The sequence below is a fragment of the Miscanthus floridulus genome, chromosome 7 (genome assembly GCF_019320115.1).
Source record: "Miscanthus floridulus cultivar M001 chromosome 7, ASM1932011v1, whole genome shotgun sequence".
NCBI lineage: Eukaryota > Viridiplantae > Streptophyta > Magnoliopsida > Poales > Poaceae > Miscanthus > Miscanthus floridulus.
This window is the reverse complement of record NC_089586.1, coordinates 95389865-95404600: the sequence shown is the minus strand read 5'-3', so window position 1 is coordinate 95404600 and position 14736 is coordinate 95389865. Positions and strand designations below refer to the sequence as shown.

At 44.1% G+C, this 14736-nt stretch overlaps 1 protein-coding gene across 11 annotated transcripts; it reads left to right on the top strand.

Annotated features, from left to right (window-relative positions):
• The first annotated feature begins 3400 nt into the window (after positions 1 to 3400).
• On the top strand, positions 3401 to 11115 carry LOC136467352 (uncharacterized). 11 transcript variants are annotated; one of them, XM_066466036.1, is made up of 3 exons: positions 3401 to 3536; positions 3735 to 3780; positions 8505 to 11115. In XM_066466036.1, exons 2-3 carry the CDS (start codon positions 3759 to 3761, stop codon positions 9488 to 9490), a joined length of 1008 nt encoding a protein of 335 aa, XP_066322133.1. In that variant the 5' UTR covers positions 3401 to 3536; positions 3735 to 3758; the 3' UTR covers positions 9491 to 11115. The 11 variants fall into 11 exon arrangements, with proteins under 11 accessions (XP_066322133.1, XP_066322130.1, XP_066322128.1 ...); XM_066466033.1 differs by having other exon boundaries at positions 7369 to 11115; XM_066466031.1 differs by having other exon boundaries at positions 3889 to 11115.
• Positions 11116 to 14736: the final 3621 nt, after the last annotated feature.

Here is a 14736-nt window from a genome sequence, read left to right as displayed (position 1 = left end):
ATATAAGGCGGGTAGAGGACCCCTCAAAACATACGTAATATCATACGGTAGCTAATACAAACCAACAGGCTACGGAAGTAGAGTATTACGTCGTGTTAACGGTCTGAACCTGCCTAACTCTTATATTTCTGTTGCCTTCTTGTTCTTAGTCTCATACATCCCTGTGATCAATCTACCATCATGGTGCCGTCGATGGACTGCCCATCATATTTAGTCGATAAGTGCTTTTGGGGCAGGGCCACATCGCTTCGCTGGAGCTAGAGGAAAGGGACCGATGGAGACGTGGACGCGACGTGATGCGACGGGTGCAACTGCAAAGGGCACCTGACCTGACAGTGCAGTGCGAGGGCGTCTCTAGCTGTGCAGTGCAGTTTGCTAATGCTGCGGGAATACGTCGCGCTGACGGTACAAATATGTCTAACTGCCTTCTTATTTTTAGTCACGTACATCCCTCGAATCAATCTACCATCGTGGTAATCCTGTCGGTGGACTGTCCACGATATTTAGTCGATAAGTGCTTTTGGGGCAGGGCCATATCGCTTCGCTGGAGCTGGAGGAAAGGGACCGATGGAGACGCGGACGCGACGTGATGCGACGGGTGCAACTGCAAAGGGCACCTGACCTGACAGTGCAGTGCGAGGGCGTCTCTAGTTGTGCAGTGCAGTTTGCTAATGCTGCAGGAATCAAGTCTTAAGCATAGTACTGCACAAGATTAGTGGGCAGCTAAGCTAAGCTGAGCTAGCTATACTACTATAGCTTAGGGCTCGAGTGGAGTAGTGCGGTTGCTTTTCTGGTGTGTGCCCAAAAAGTGGCAAGAGCTTTATGTCAGGCAGGGGGGAGGGGGTTCTTTCTTTGAACTAGTAAGTTTACAAAAGACTGAAAAGTTGCATCGATCAGGTAGCTTTATTTGCCAGGCCTCTTGTTTATCGGGGTCGAATGGGTCGACGTCAAAGTAAGAGCACAACAATGCGTATGGATGACTAGTGTATTTGGTTTGACCTACCAAGCTTTTAATCTAGGGCTCTTTAGTTCATCCGTTTGGGTGTGAAGTTTTGGCACCAAATTTTTTGGACGTAAAAGTTTTTGCATTCTGGATTTTGGATGAGGTATTTAGATGTACTAAAAGTTTTTGCATTCTATAGCACCATTTGGGTGTTCAGCTCGTCCCCAAGGCACTTTTACACAGTTTTGGGCCTCAAGAGTTCCAAATGCCAAAACTTTGCAAGGTCATCTTTTTGTAAACTTTAGAAAGGGTGTTTAGATCTATTTTGCAAAAAGATGGATCAAAACACCAAAACTTTTAGCAAAATGGAGGAAGGGCTAAGGTATACACGTGTATCTGTTTACGTAATAGTAGTAGGAACGATGATAATTTTCTGTTTATAGAAGGCTAAAATAATGATGATTCAAAAGAACGACGTGGCTTAAGTTGACAACAAGGATTCTGCATACATATATGAGTAACAAGGTGATCTTCTTCATTCGATCGATAGGTGGTCTTCTTTTCTTGTTTTCATGTTTGTTTCATCGCGTTAGCAAGTTGTCTAATGTTGTGCATTCATGGCGCACCTTCATTTTCTTGTCCCGTCGCGACCGGATCCAATATATTTATGTGGTAAACAAATGCGTAACAAGGTGATCTTTTTTATTGGATCAGTCGATATGTGATATTCTTCTCTTGTTTTCATGTTTATTTCATCTCATTAGCAAGTTGTCTAATGCTGCGCCATTCCACGCGCACATTCGTTTTCTAGTTCCGGCGCGACCGAATCCAACATGTTTCTGTGGTGGAATAGAAATATACGTAGTGGTTTCATGTTTCGGTAGCGCCATTTCTTCATCCCATCCCTTTTTCGAGATATTTTGTAGCAGGAGGGCCAGAAAAAAACCCGAGGATGATTCATCCTCCAGTATACATTCTTCTCCGTAGTCCAGGTACGTAGGAGCAGGCCTCGAGCATTCCAACGGCACGCATCGTCATACCAATAATGCCATGGTCGCTCGAGGCCAAGGCAAGTCGCACAAACTCGATCGATGCCGCTCCACAGCAGCGAGCAAGATGATAGCATGGCATGAAAATAATCATAGCCCACGAAAAGGTACGCGCAGATTCTGTACGCCACTGTATGGAACAGCAGGAGTACCGAGTACAATGAGTCTGCGACGCACTAATTGAAGACGCTGCTTGCTACTGGAGCGATCGGGTGCTCTTGCATCCGCAGTCCACGGACACACGGTGCCCGCCAGTGCCTGCAGCGCAGGCCGCCCGCCCCCGCTGGCCGCGCCCCTGCCGGATCGATCGAAGCAAGCGTGCGGGCTGATGGTCGAGGTCGATGGATGGATGGGTGGGACGGCGCGGCGAGGGCGAGGGCGAGCAGCGTCCGGCCGTCATCCGCGGCACCAGCAGGCAGCACCCCACCACACACAGAAAGCCATGCGGCGCAGGCGAAAAGGCCCCAGCAGGCCCCGCTGTCGTCGCTGACTTTTTTTCTCCCGTCGAAAAAGCCTGGTGGGATCCCCTCAAAAACGGCGTCCGGCCGCCTTTTTGCGTCGCACGGGGGTGCCGTGCATCTCTCTCGCGCAGGCCCAGGGCGCTGCCGCTAATAAAACCGTGGAGACTTGAGATGAGAACCCTGCTGATTGATCTCTCTGCTGGGCGCCTGGCACTGGTAGCTAGCGCTCAGTCATAGCAGCGGTCGCTCGCAAACCCATGTGCAGTCGTGTTGGTTTGGTTGCCCTGAGCGCTGACATGCATGTGCATGTGCCGGGTGGATTCACGTGCCAACGTGCACGCACAGGGGACAGGGCGCGCGCACGTACGTCCGTGGCTTTGCCCACTTCAACGCGTACGACGCATGCAAGCGTGCGTGGTCCACGGCGTACGTTGTCGTCGTCGTCAGCACTCAGCACTCGGCAGGCGCCGCTGCTTTTTCGCCGTGACCCAATCGATCGATCCATTGCAACTACTCTCAGCAGGATCCAGATGTCGACAGTTGACGTCGCACGTAAATACATCTACGTTAACACTTGTACTAACAGGGGATTAGTATAGGAGCTTATAATTCGTATTTTTTCAACGAGTGAATAATATTTTTCTCTCACAATAAATCAGCTAATCGTACTTTCAGCTATGGCTTATCAGTTAAACGAACTGTGGTGATGTCCAGCTCAGACAACGACGGTGGCGGTGGGTGACGAGACGGATGCTGAAAAGTAGCGGTAACCGGTGAGTTTGACTTGACTCCGGGTCTTCGTTGCAACGCCGGTCAAGCTAAGATAAGGTGTGACGATGATCGGATGATGCAAGTGTGTGTGTGGATGTAACGCGGCTGTAATCTGTTTATAAATTAAACCCATGGGGGCCTGAGCCAGTTGTGAATTGCGAGTTGTGCGTCCAACTTAAAGCTAGCCCACAGCTCATACATTAGACACTAGTACTAGTACACCACCAAGCAAAACCAAAAGTCGTTCGGTCTGTGCTCTTCAGGATCGCAGAAAAGAAAAACTGCCTTGCTGCACGCTTCAGCAAAGTAGAGGTGCGTTCTTCTCTTTCCTCCAGTGCGGTACTAGCGCTGCTTGAGCAATCTTTAGGTTTGTGCTCTGCTGTCAATCACTCAATCTTGTGGACCATGTCTTGTTTGCAGTGAAATTCCAACATCGACAAAGTTACACCTTGTACTTGAATTTACTTTACTTTACTGATTAAATGCAATTCCATTTTCATGCTATTGTAGTACTTCTACTTCGCATACTCGTACATGGCTAGAGGATCATGTGTTGGTACGTACTTGTTCGCTTGTTTTATCAGCAGTTTATTTTAGCTTATTCTCTCTTACAGAAAACTATTGAATCAGTCGAAATCAGCCGGGTTTTCCACTGGCCGAACAGGTAACGAGGGCGCTACTGTCTGACGATCGGACGGTGAAAGTCATCACCATGCTTTCGCTACTAGCATTGTTAGTCATATCTCATGGAGTAGGCAATATCCGTTGTTCCACTGTCCCTGGAAATAGCACGGACATGCTCTCGCCTTGCTTGATTTCAAGGCAGTCATCGCCAATGACCCTTCAGGATCCTTGAGCTCGTGGAACTCTAGCATCCACTACTGCAGGTGGAGAGGTGTCACGTGTAGTAACTTGAAGAACCACGGGCGAGTCACAGCACTCAACCTTGCCAATCAAGGCCTGTCAGGCTCTATTTCTCCATCTGTTGGAAACCTAACATACCTTCATACACTAGACTTGTCTAGCAATCAGTTCTCTAGCCAGATACCTGATCTTAACAATCTCCAGAAGATGCAAGTCCTTAATCTAAGCTACAATTCACTGGATAGGGTTATTCCAGATAGGCTCACAAATTGTTCCAACCTTAAGGAGTTGCATCTCTACCATAACTTGTTAAAGGGTGCAATTCCTCGGGGAATAGGTTGTCTTAAGAATATGGGTTTTCTTGCCCATAATGACAACAATCTCATTGGGACCATCCCGCCAGACCTCGGTAATGTTAGAATGAGGCCAACAAGTGTATTACCATGCCCAAAGGCAGATATACAAGTGAGTGAGTGTACATATGCAAAGGAACCCTCCAAGTAGAAGAAAAATACTACACACACATCTGTACATCTAACACACCCCTTCAAACTCACGGTGGATCTACAACACTGAGTTTGGAGAGCAAGAATCTATGTTGGGCCTGTGTCTGTGCCTTGGTGAAGAAATCCGCTAGCTGAACCTCGGAAGGCACGTGGTGGAGCATCACTGTGGCAGAACCGCCCAAATTAATCCACTCCCAAGGTACTCGTCTTTCATTAGAGACTAAGTACCCAAGTGAGCGCACTAAATCAGACAAATTCCGTCCAGCATACCCAACGGGAGAACTCGAAGATCCACATTTTTTATCAAGATCATAAACGAGTGAATAAAGCTTACACCATTCTTAACCATTTCTTACATCACTTTATTACAGCATCAGAGTATTACGCAAGTTAAATGCAACAGTGGAATTAAGACAATTTACATATGAAAGGGGTATATACATTTTAGGTTCACAAGTTTTATCTTGCAGCGGAAAATAAACATATGACCAGAGTTACAGCGGAAATAAAGATTTATTTCATGACATGGTGAAGCATTAACATGGTGAACATTTATATACAAGATATATTAGTAGATTATAAAACTTTTTTTTATAAAAACATTTAGTGAGGGTTATAATTAAACACTACCTACATAGCGTAAAAAGGAATCATCTCTGAGCCCACCAGAAGCTATCCATACACAAGGGTCAGCTCTAGCAATCCACCTATCACCTACAACAGGGGAATAAAACCCTGAGTACTCAATTGTACTCCGCAAGACTTATCCGATAAGAGAAAAATAAAAGACTCCAAGGATATGCAAGGCTTATTTAGCTTGCTGGTTTAATGAATTTGTAGGAAGCATAACTAATAGTGCATCCTTATATTCAAAGTTTTAGCAGCCATTTTTAGTCCATTGGCTAACCAATCTAGGTAAGCACCTATCCTACCTCCAAGCAAGTGGTAAGTAATCAGAACCATTTTATATCATCTCTGTTCCAGTTCTTGCTATGGTGCCATACCATAGCCAAGTCGGTACCATCTCCAAGAAATGGTGATTCGCGAATCAATGTATCCCAACTGGGTACCCCAAAACACACGCCTCATCTTCACCTTGAGCACAGACAAGACCAACCCGTTCCACTCTTGTCAAGGGGTCCAGGTCCCCGTCCAAACATGGACTCAAAGCCCCCAGCACTGAGGCCCTACCTTAGTGTGGTGCTAAGACCTCCACCTATCCCTGCCTCCAATCAGTCGGTCCGAAAAGAGCCGGAACCCATGACAAGAGAGTAACAAGCCTTCCCGCTCTCTTAAGCAAGTATGTGCTCAGGATAAAAGTCTGTGACCTGACTACCATCCACAACAACGGACGATCATCAATCGACATAGGCGGGACAACGCAACCAGAGCCTCGCTCTGTTGCCTAACCAAGTCCCAGTCCATCCAAAGTCCACAGTACAGTCCCGTACGGTCTCCATTTATTATCCACATATAAGCCATGTGATAGTAACATGATAGTAATAGCAGTAATATATAATCCTATCTCTCGCGAGGGACAGACAATCACTCGACTTCTACCGGAGTCCTATAGCATGGCAATCTACACAATCCTTTCATACTAGTAAGACTCACATGATAAGGATATATATGCAGGTGGGTTCCATTCAACTCCTTAAAACTTAATGCACAAGCATAATATAAAGTGTAGAATAGTAGGGGTTATGCACCGAGGCTTGCCTGGGTAATTATAACCAACAATTAGTACTCCATCTTCATGACGTGATCACCATAGCACCATCTTTTGGTCAAACACCAAGTCCTCCGGTTGATCCATCGATCCATCGTTGTTCCTATTATGCTATGTGAAAGCATCTAGGCCCCTAGTGGTTTTAGTGATTAATGACAATGTAAGATTATTGTGACTAACGTGTATTTTATAGAGGCAAATTAAGTTAGGTCACGATAATGGTGATTGATTGGGCAATCAATAGTGTTCATGCCCCTATCGATGGAATCGTTTCGGTTTTCAAAGGATGGTTGACAAGGTTAAGCACGATCTAGTTCTAAGTGCCATTTGGTGTTGAGAGGCATTTAGAGTAGATTAAGACTTTGTTTTTTTCTTTGACCGTACGATAAAGGGGGGTATGAGCGAGTAGCTTGACCTAGGTGAGTCTAATGGTTTAGGTGTGGTGCACACTTGTCAAACATAGCACTAGGTAGCTAAGAGATGCCCTAAAGATCATGTGGAACATTTTTCATTCACAAAGAAATTTGATTTGCAAGTGAATGGAGTGTTTTCTAGTCGACCGGATGCGTCCGGTCAGTACAACAAGGCTAGGTTAAGTCACCGAACACTGTGCCAGAGCGGACCGGACGCGACTGTCACTAGGGTTTGCTCTCCAAAGAGCACCAGACGCTGCACCGGACATGCCCAAGGGCAGAGTCCGGTCGTTACACAGTAAGGTTCCAGAGAGTGTTTTTCATGACCGGACGCGTTCGGTCAGTGCTGATTGGACACTGACCTGAGTTCGGTCGTTACATAGAGAGGTTCCAGAGAGTGAAATCATTGACCGGACGCGTCCGGTTAGTGTTGATCGGACGCGTGTTAGAGTCCGGTCAGAGCTGTTGAGTTGACATCATGTAGTCGTTGGCTACTGATCGGACACGTCCGGTCAACCCGACAGACGCGTCCGGTCGTCACTTAACAAGCTGGTTTGAACCTCAATGGGTATGTTTGGTTATGGGGGGTATTTATACTTCTCTTACTCCTCTAACATATCTCTCTTGCTCAGTTGATCAGCTAAAGAACACCTTTGAGTCCAAGGGAGAGCAAGTGCCTAGTGAGGAGTTTGTGATTTGATAATCTCAAGATTAAGGACCTCATTAGTGCTTTGAGAGTAGCAAGTGTGCATCCACTCATCTCATTAGGCTTGGTTTGGTCAAGTGAGAGTTCGTGCTTGTTACTCTTGGTGATCGGCATCACCTAGACGGTTTGGTGGTGATTGGGAGTGTGGTGATCATCCATTGAAGCTTGTGGATGACCCAACTCGACTTGTGAGCGGTTGTGGGCGATTCACTGAGCCGGAGTGGCGAAGAATCAGCCCGTAGAGAGCACTTGATCCTTGCGCGGATCAAGGGGGAGCTATACCCTTGCGCGGGTGCTCCAACGAGGACTAGTGGGAAGTGCTGACTCTCTGATACCTTGGCAAAACATCGCCGTGTTCCTTTCCTCTCTTTGCTTTGAGTATTTACTTTGAGAAATTCATTTCTTGCCTTTACATTCATAGAATTGATTTGCTAGTATAGGATTGGAACTAGGTTGCAAAACTCTTTGTACCGTAGAATAATAGCTACACTTTTAGGCACTAGGGGTGAAGTGGGTTTTGATTAGGGCTTAATTATTGAAAGAATTTTTAGAGAAGCCCAATTCACCCCCCTCTTAGGCATCTTGATCCTTTCAATTGGTATCGGAGCTGAGTGCTCTTAGAATTAGGCTTAACTGCCTAGAGCAAGATGTCCCATGGAGATGGACTCCATCCCTTCTTTGAAGGAGACGAATTTCCTTATTGGAAAATTCGTATGGAGACATATCTAGAGGCTTTAGATGTTAGAGTGCTTAGAGCCGCCGCACAAGGGTTTCCAAAACCTAAGGATCCTACAAACCCTATTGGTGATGAGATTCACTATGAGAAGTGGAATGCAAAGGCTAGAAACATCCTCTTTAGAGGCCTTTGCAAGGACGTGTTCAACCATGTTCAGAACCACAAAGACTCCCGTGCACTATGGTCAGATATTTGTGTGCTCCATGAGGGAACCAAGAGTGAGCATGAGGAACGCTATCACCTCGTTAAGAGAAAGCTAAATTCTTTTGAAATGCTTCCAAATGAAAGTGGTAATGAAATGTACTCTCGTTTGAATGTCATTGTAGAGGAAGTCAATGGGCTTGGACTCACACAATTGCAACCATCCGATGTCATGAGAAAGATCTTGTGTGTTCTTCCCATTGACAAATATGGACACATTGTCACCGTGCTCCATCAAGGAGATCTTTCCAATGCTACACCAACTCAAATATTAGGGAAGATCAATGCTCATGAAATGTACATGCACATCGCACGACAAGATGGCTCTCCCTCCTCAAATAAGAAGAAAGACTTGGCTTTCAAGGCTAGTCAAGAGAGGAAGGGCAAAGCAAAATTTGAAGCTTCCTTTGATAGCTCAAGTGAAGAGGTAGATGACACCAACATTGCTCTCATGGTGAGAAGGACCACCAAGATGCTAAAGAAGTCAAACAGGAAAGGTGTCAAGTTTGATTCAAAGAAGAAGAAATTCTTCACTAGTAGCAAGAGGAAGCCCATCTCGAAATTGGATTGCTATAATTGTGGTGAACTTGGTCATCTAGCTCATCAATGTCCTAAGCCCAAGAAAGATAAATTCAAGAAGAAGTACAAGGACAACAAAGATGACTTAAGTGATGATGAGAAGAAGAGAGAAAAACCATACAAGAAGAAAGATGGCAAGAAGAAGCAATATCATAAGAAGAAGAATGGCAAGACTTACATTGTTGGTGATTGGCTCATGGATATTGAATCATCAAGTGGCTCATCCGGAGAAGATAGTGATGATGAAAAAGAAAGAGTGGCCGCTCTTGTTATTGGGAGTTCATTGCCACCACCATCACCACCATCATCATCCTCTACACACCTATGCCTTATGGCCAAGGGTGACCAGAAGGTACAAAGTGATGATGATAGTAGTGATAGTGATAGTGACAATGAATTTGTAGCTCTCTCTTATGATGAACTAGTTGAATTGCTAAATAGCTACACTAAAATCATAAGAAAAACAAGAGCTAAAAATGATAAACTTGAGCTCAAAAAAGAATCTCTCTTAGCTAAGTATGAAATGGCTTAAAAAGCTAGTGATGAGCTTAGAGATGAAAATAAGATTGTGTCATTCACCCTCAAAGAACTCAAAGCCATCATAAAAGAGCTTAAAGAAAACCACGATGAACTTGAGGGGATACACAAAGAGCTTAACACTTGATATGACTTGCTAAAAGATGATTATACTACTCAAAGTCAATCATGACAATCTTGTTATTGTAAATGAATATCTATACAATGAGCCACATGATGTACTAACCTTGTTGCTAAGATTGATATAGCTACATCATGTGATGATTTGATTGATGAGTACATTGAGCAAGGATCTAGTGGCAAAGGCAAGCAAGTGGTTGTGGCCAAACACTATGATGACTATGTCAAGATCAAGAATGAGAATGAGAAGCTAAAGAAAGATCTTGAAAAGCTATCAACCACCAACTCAATTGTCATAGAGACACAAGATGGTGACTACAACATGGCTCTTGATATTGAGAAGCTTTAAGAAGAAAACAAGAGGCTCAAGATTGAGAAGACTCACCTTGCCACCAGGTTTGAGAAGTTTACAAGAGGTCACAATCTTCAAAGTGAGCTACTCATGAACACCGTGATGAAGAGTGATAAGAGTGGCGTTGGCTACAAGGCAAATCAAATGAAGAAAGCCAAGGCTCAATATCAATCTCAACATCAATATAAGTCAAAGCCAAAGCCAAAGAGATGTATTGAGTGTGGACAAGAAGGTCACTTTGCTCATGAGTGCAAGACTCCACCACCACAACCCTTGCCTAAGCATGCTAGACCTTTTGCCTTCAATGCTCATTATATGGTTAGAAAGGACACAAAAGGAAGACCCCATGTTGTTTTTCTAGGTCCACCCAACAAGAATAGGCCTAGGCAAATATGGGTAGCAAAGTCACTAGTTGAGAGAATTGTTGGCCCCCGTCAAGTGTGGGTGCCTAAACATCAAGCTTGATCTCTTGTGTGTGTGTAGGTGAACTACAAGACCGGTGGAAATCATTAGGTTATTGATAGTGGTTGCACTCAACTTATGACCGATGACCCTCATATGTTCACCTCACTAGATGAAGATGTGGATGATCAAGAAAGGATTACATTTGGTGATAATTCAAAGGGCAAAGTGCAAGGGTTGGGCAAAGTTGTAATATCAAATGATCACTCAATCTCAAATGTACTTCTAGTTGTTTCATTGAGCTTCAATTTGCTATCTGCTGGATAATTGTGTGATCTTGACTTTCAATGTCTATTTACTGAGAAAGAAGTAGTTGTGTCAAAGAAGGATGATGATCAAGTCATATTCAAAGGCTTTAGATACAACAACTTATATCTAGTGGACTTCACCTCCGATGATGCCAACTTAAGGACATGTCTATTCACCAAATCATCACTTGGGTGGCTATGGCATAGAAGGCTTGCTCATGTTGGGATGAGTACACTCAAGAAACTATTGAAGAAGGACATGGTTAGAGGATTGAAAGATATTGTGTTTGAGAAGGACAAGCTTTGTAGTGCATGTCAAGTCAGCAAGCAAGTTGCAAATACTCATCCATGCAAAGCTTACATGTCAACATCAAGGGTGCTAGAACTTCTCCACGTGGATTTATTTAGACCTACAACCTATGCAAGTTTGGGAGGCAACTTCTATTGTCTAGTGATTGTTGATGATTATTCAAGATACACTTGGGTGTTCTTTCTTCATGACAAGACTGAGGTGGCCGCATCATTCAAAAAGTTTGCCAAGAGAGCACAAAATGAATTTGATGTGAAGATCAAGAAGATAAGAAGTGACAATGGCAAAGAATTTGACAACACAAACATATAAGCCTATTGTGATAAAGTTGGGATCAAGCATGAGGTCTCCATAACTTACACTCCCCAACAAAATGGTGTTGTAGAGAAAAAGAATCGGACATTGATCACCCTAGCAAGAACTATGCTTGATGAGTACAACACACCGAAGAGTTTATGGGCCGAAGCAATCAACACCGCATGCTATGCTTCCAACTGCCTATTCATTCAATGGTTCCTTGAGAAGACTCCCTATGAGTTGCTTAATGGGAAGAAGCCGGATATCTCTTTCTTCTAGGTGTTTGGTTACAAATGCTACATCTACAAGAAGTGACAACACCTAGGGAAGTTTCAAAGACGTTGTAATATCGGTTTTCTTGTTGGTTATTAATTGAAGTCCAAAGCATATCGTGTATTCAACCATGCCACTGGCTTGGTAGAAAAAACATATGATGTGGAATTCGATGAAACTAATGGCTCCCAAGGAGCACATGAGAATCTTGATGATATCGGTGAAGAACCATTGAGGGAGGCTATGAAGAACATACCCGTTGGAGACATCAAGCCTAAAGATGATGATGAAGTGCAAGAGATCGACAAGCCTTCTTCATCAAGTGTGCCACAAGATGATGATAAAGACGTGAGAGAAACAAATGAAGACACATATGTCTCTCATGATCAAGTGGTGGCACAAGCTCAAGATGTTGATGCTCCACGACCTCCTCCCCAAGTGGTTGAATGAAGAATAACTCCTCTACTATAATCACATCCACAAGATCTCATCATAGGAAGTCCTTCAAGGGGTGTAATGACTCGATCTTAAGAACTTGCTTCCTTCATTGAACATCACTCTTTTGTTTCTTGTGTTGAGCCTACTTGTGTAGATGATGCTCTCAGGGATCCGGATTGGGTGAATGCTATGCATGAAGAATTAAATAACTTCACCCGCAATCAAGTTTGGACACTTGAAGAGCGACCACAAGATGCAAGAGTGATTGGAATAAAGTGGGTGTTCCGCAACAAGCAAGATGATCAAGGTGTTGTGGTAAGGAACAAGGCAAGACTAGTAGCAAAGGGTTTCTCTCAAATTGAAGGTTTAGATTTTGGAGATACCTTTGCACCGGTTGCAAGACTTGAAGCCATCCATATCCTCCTTGCATATGCATCCCATCATGATATGAAATTATATCAAATGGACGTCAAAAGTGCATTCTTAAATGGTTTCATAAATGAACTAGTCTATGTTGATCAACCTCCAGGGTTTGAAGACCCTAGATATCCTAATCATGTCTATAGGTTGTCCAAGGTGCTATATGAGCTCAAGCAAGCCCTAAGAGCTTGGTATGAGCACCTTCGGGATTTCTTCATCGAGAAGGGCTTCACCATTGGGAAGGTCGACACCACACTATTCACCAAGAAGCTTGATGAAGAAATCTTCATTTGTCAAGTATATGTTGATAACATCATATTTGGCTCAACAAATGAAGATGATTGTAAAAAGTTTAGTGAATTGATGTCAAAGGAATTCGAGATGTTAATGATTGGTGAGCTTACCTTCTTCCTTGGTTTTTAAGTCAAGCAAATGAGAGAAGGGACTTTCATCTCTCAAGAGAAGTATACCAAGGATATTCTCAAGAAATTCAATATGAATGAATGTAAGCCAATCAAGACACCAATGCCAACAAATGGACATCTCGACCTAGATGAGGGAGGTAAACCAGTTGATCAAACTCTTTACCATTCTATGATTGGTAGCTTGTTATACTTGACCGTATCTAGGCCCGACATCATATTTAGTGTGTGTATGTGTGCTAGATTTCAAGCTAATCCTAAGGAAGCTCACTTAAGTGATGTTAAAAGAATCCTTAGGTACATAAAGCACACACCAAGCATTGTCCTTTGGTATCCCAAAGGAGCTAGATTTCAACTCGTTGGCTATTTTGATTCGGATTATGCGAGTTACAAAGTTGATAGAAAAAGCACATCCAGAGGGTGTCATTTGCTTGGTAGATCACTAGTGTCTTGGTCTTCCAAGAAACAAAATAGTGTTGCCTTATCCACCGCCGAGGCGGAGTACATTGCCGCCGGTGCTTGTTGTGCACTAATTCTTTATATGAAACAAACCCTTCTAGACTATGGTGTAGTTCTAGAAAAGGTACCTCTTTTGTGTGACAATGAGAGCGCCGTAAAACTTGCTAATAACCTGGTTCAACACTCTCGCACTAAGCACATAGATATCCGTCATCACTTTCTTAGAGATCATGTTGCTAAGGATGATATATCACTAGAAGGTGTAAGGACGGAAGATCAATTGGCGGATATCTTCACAAAACCTTTAGATGAAACTCGATTTTGTAAGTTGAGGAACGAGCTCAATGTGCTTGATCTAAGTAACTTTACTAAAAGATGAGCTTGTGTTGTTTCTTGCATTGCATTGTAATATAAAACATGTGTAATTTTTAGCAATGCACTTAGGGCTTATCTAACATGGTTAAGATAACCACCCCAAAGCGTGTGAAAAAGCTTAACCTTGGATCAAACTTGACAAGCAACTAGATTTATCTACTTGTATTGCATTGCATATGCATGCATTTCTTTTCGGTTAAGTTTTGAGCATCCGCTAAGTTCGATTACATTTAGGGGGAGCATTTGAGGCTCAAATTGGTCAAGTCCCCTAATGTGTGGCCTTATGATGCTCCTTGTCTCTTTTTTTCATTGCCTACTTTCTTAAAAATATATTAAGACTAAGGAAAAATATTTGAAAAATTTGAGGATTTGAGAGAGATCACTCATACCAGTTCCAATTGGTGTTTATTTGGCTCTTATTTGAGTTGGAACTTGGTTGGGAGAAATCGTCGAGAAGGAATTTAAAGAAAAAGCTGTTTTTTGTGCACTGGACGCGGTGATCGGACTCGCATGCTGTGGCGTCCAGTCAGTTGTTGAAGAAGCAACATTGCTGAACGCGACTGGACTCTGTGACCAGACTTGGGAGAAGCAGCGTCCGGTAAGTTATGGAGTACCGGACTCTATGAACAATGTCACAGTCGTGTCCGGTCGATTGGAGTTGGCCGAGTCCGATCAATCTACAATGTTGCACCGGACTCTGTTAGCGTCTAGTCATGAAGTTTCGGACACGTCTGGTCAAGTCAAAGGTGGTTTTGGAGCTCTCTTTATGCGCACCAGACTCCACTATTGGTGCGTCCGGTCGTTCCACCGGACGCATCCGATCTCTAGGGCGAAAGCGCTTTTAGGCCCCGTGTCATAAATAGTCTCCGTACGCCGCTGCCGCCCTAACCCTAATCACGCCGCCCGCATCCGTCGTGACCTAACCGCGCTGCACTGCACCCCCGTGACCACACCACGCCACACCGCACCCCCGTGACCACACCGCGCCACCGTGCCTGCGCTACGCTGCTATGACCACACCTCAGCACCGCACTCGCCTATCTGCGCCGCTCACCGTGCTACTGC

Bases quoted from the DNA above. Each gene is read 5' to 3' on its own strand.
- LOC136467352 (XM_066466028.1), top strand. From the start codon at position 8,090: ATGTCCCATGGAGATGGACTCCATCCCTTCTTTGAAGGAGACGAATTT.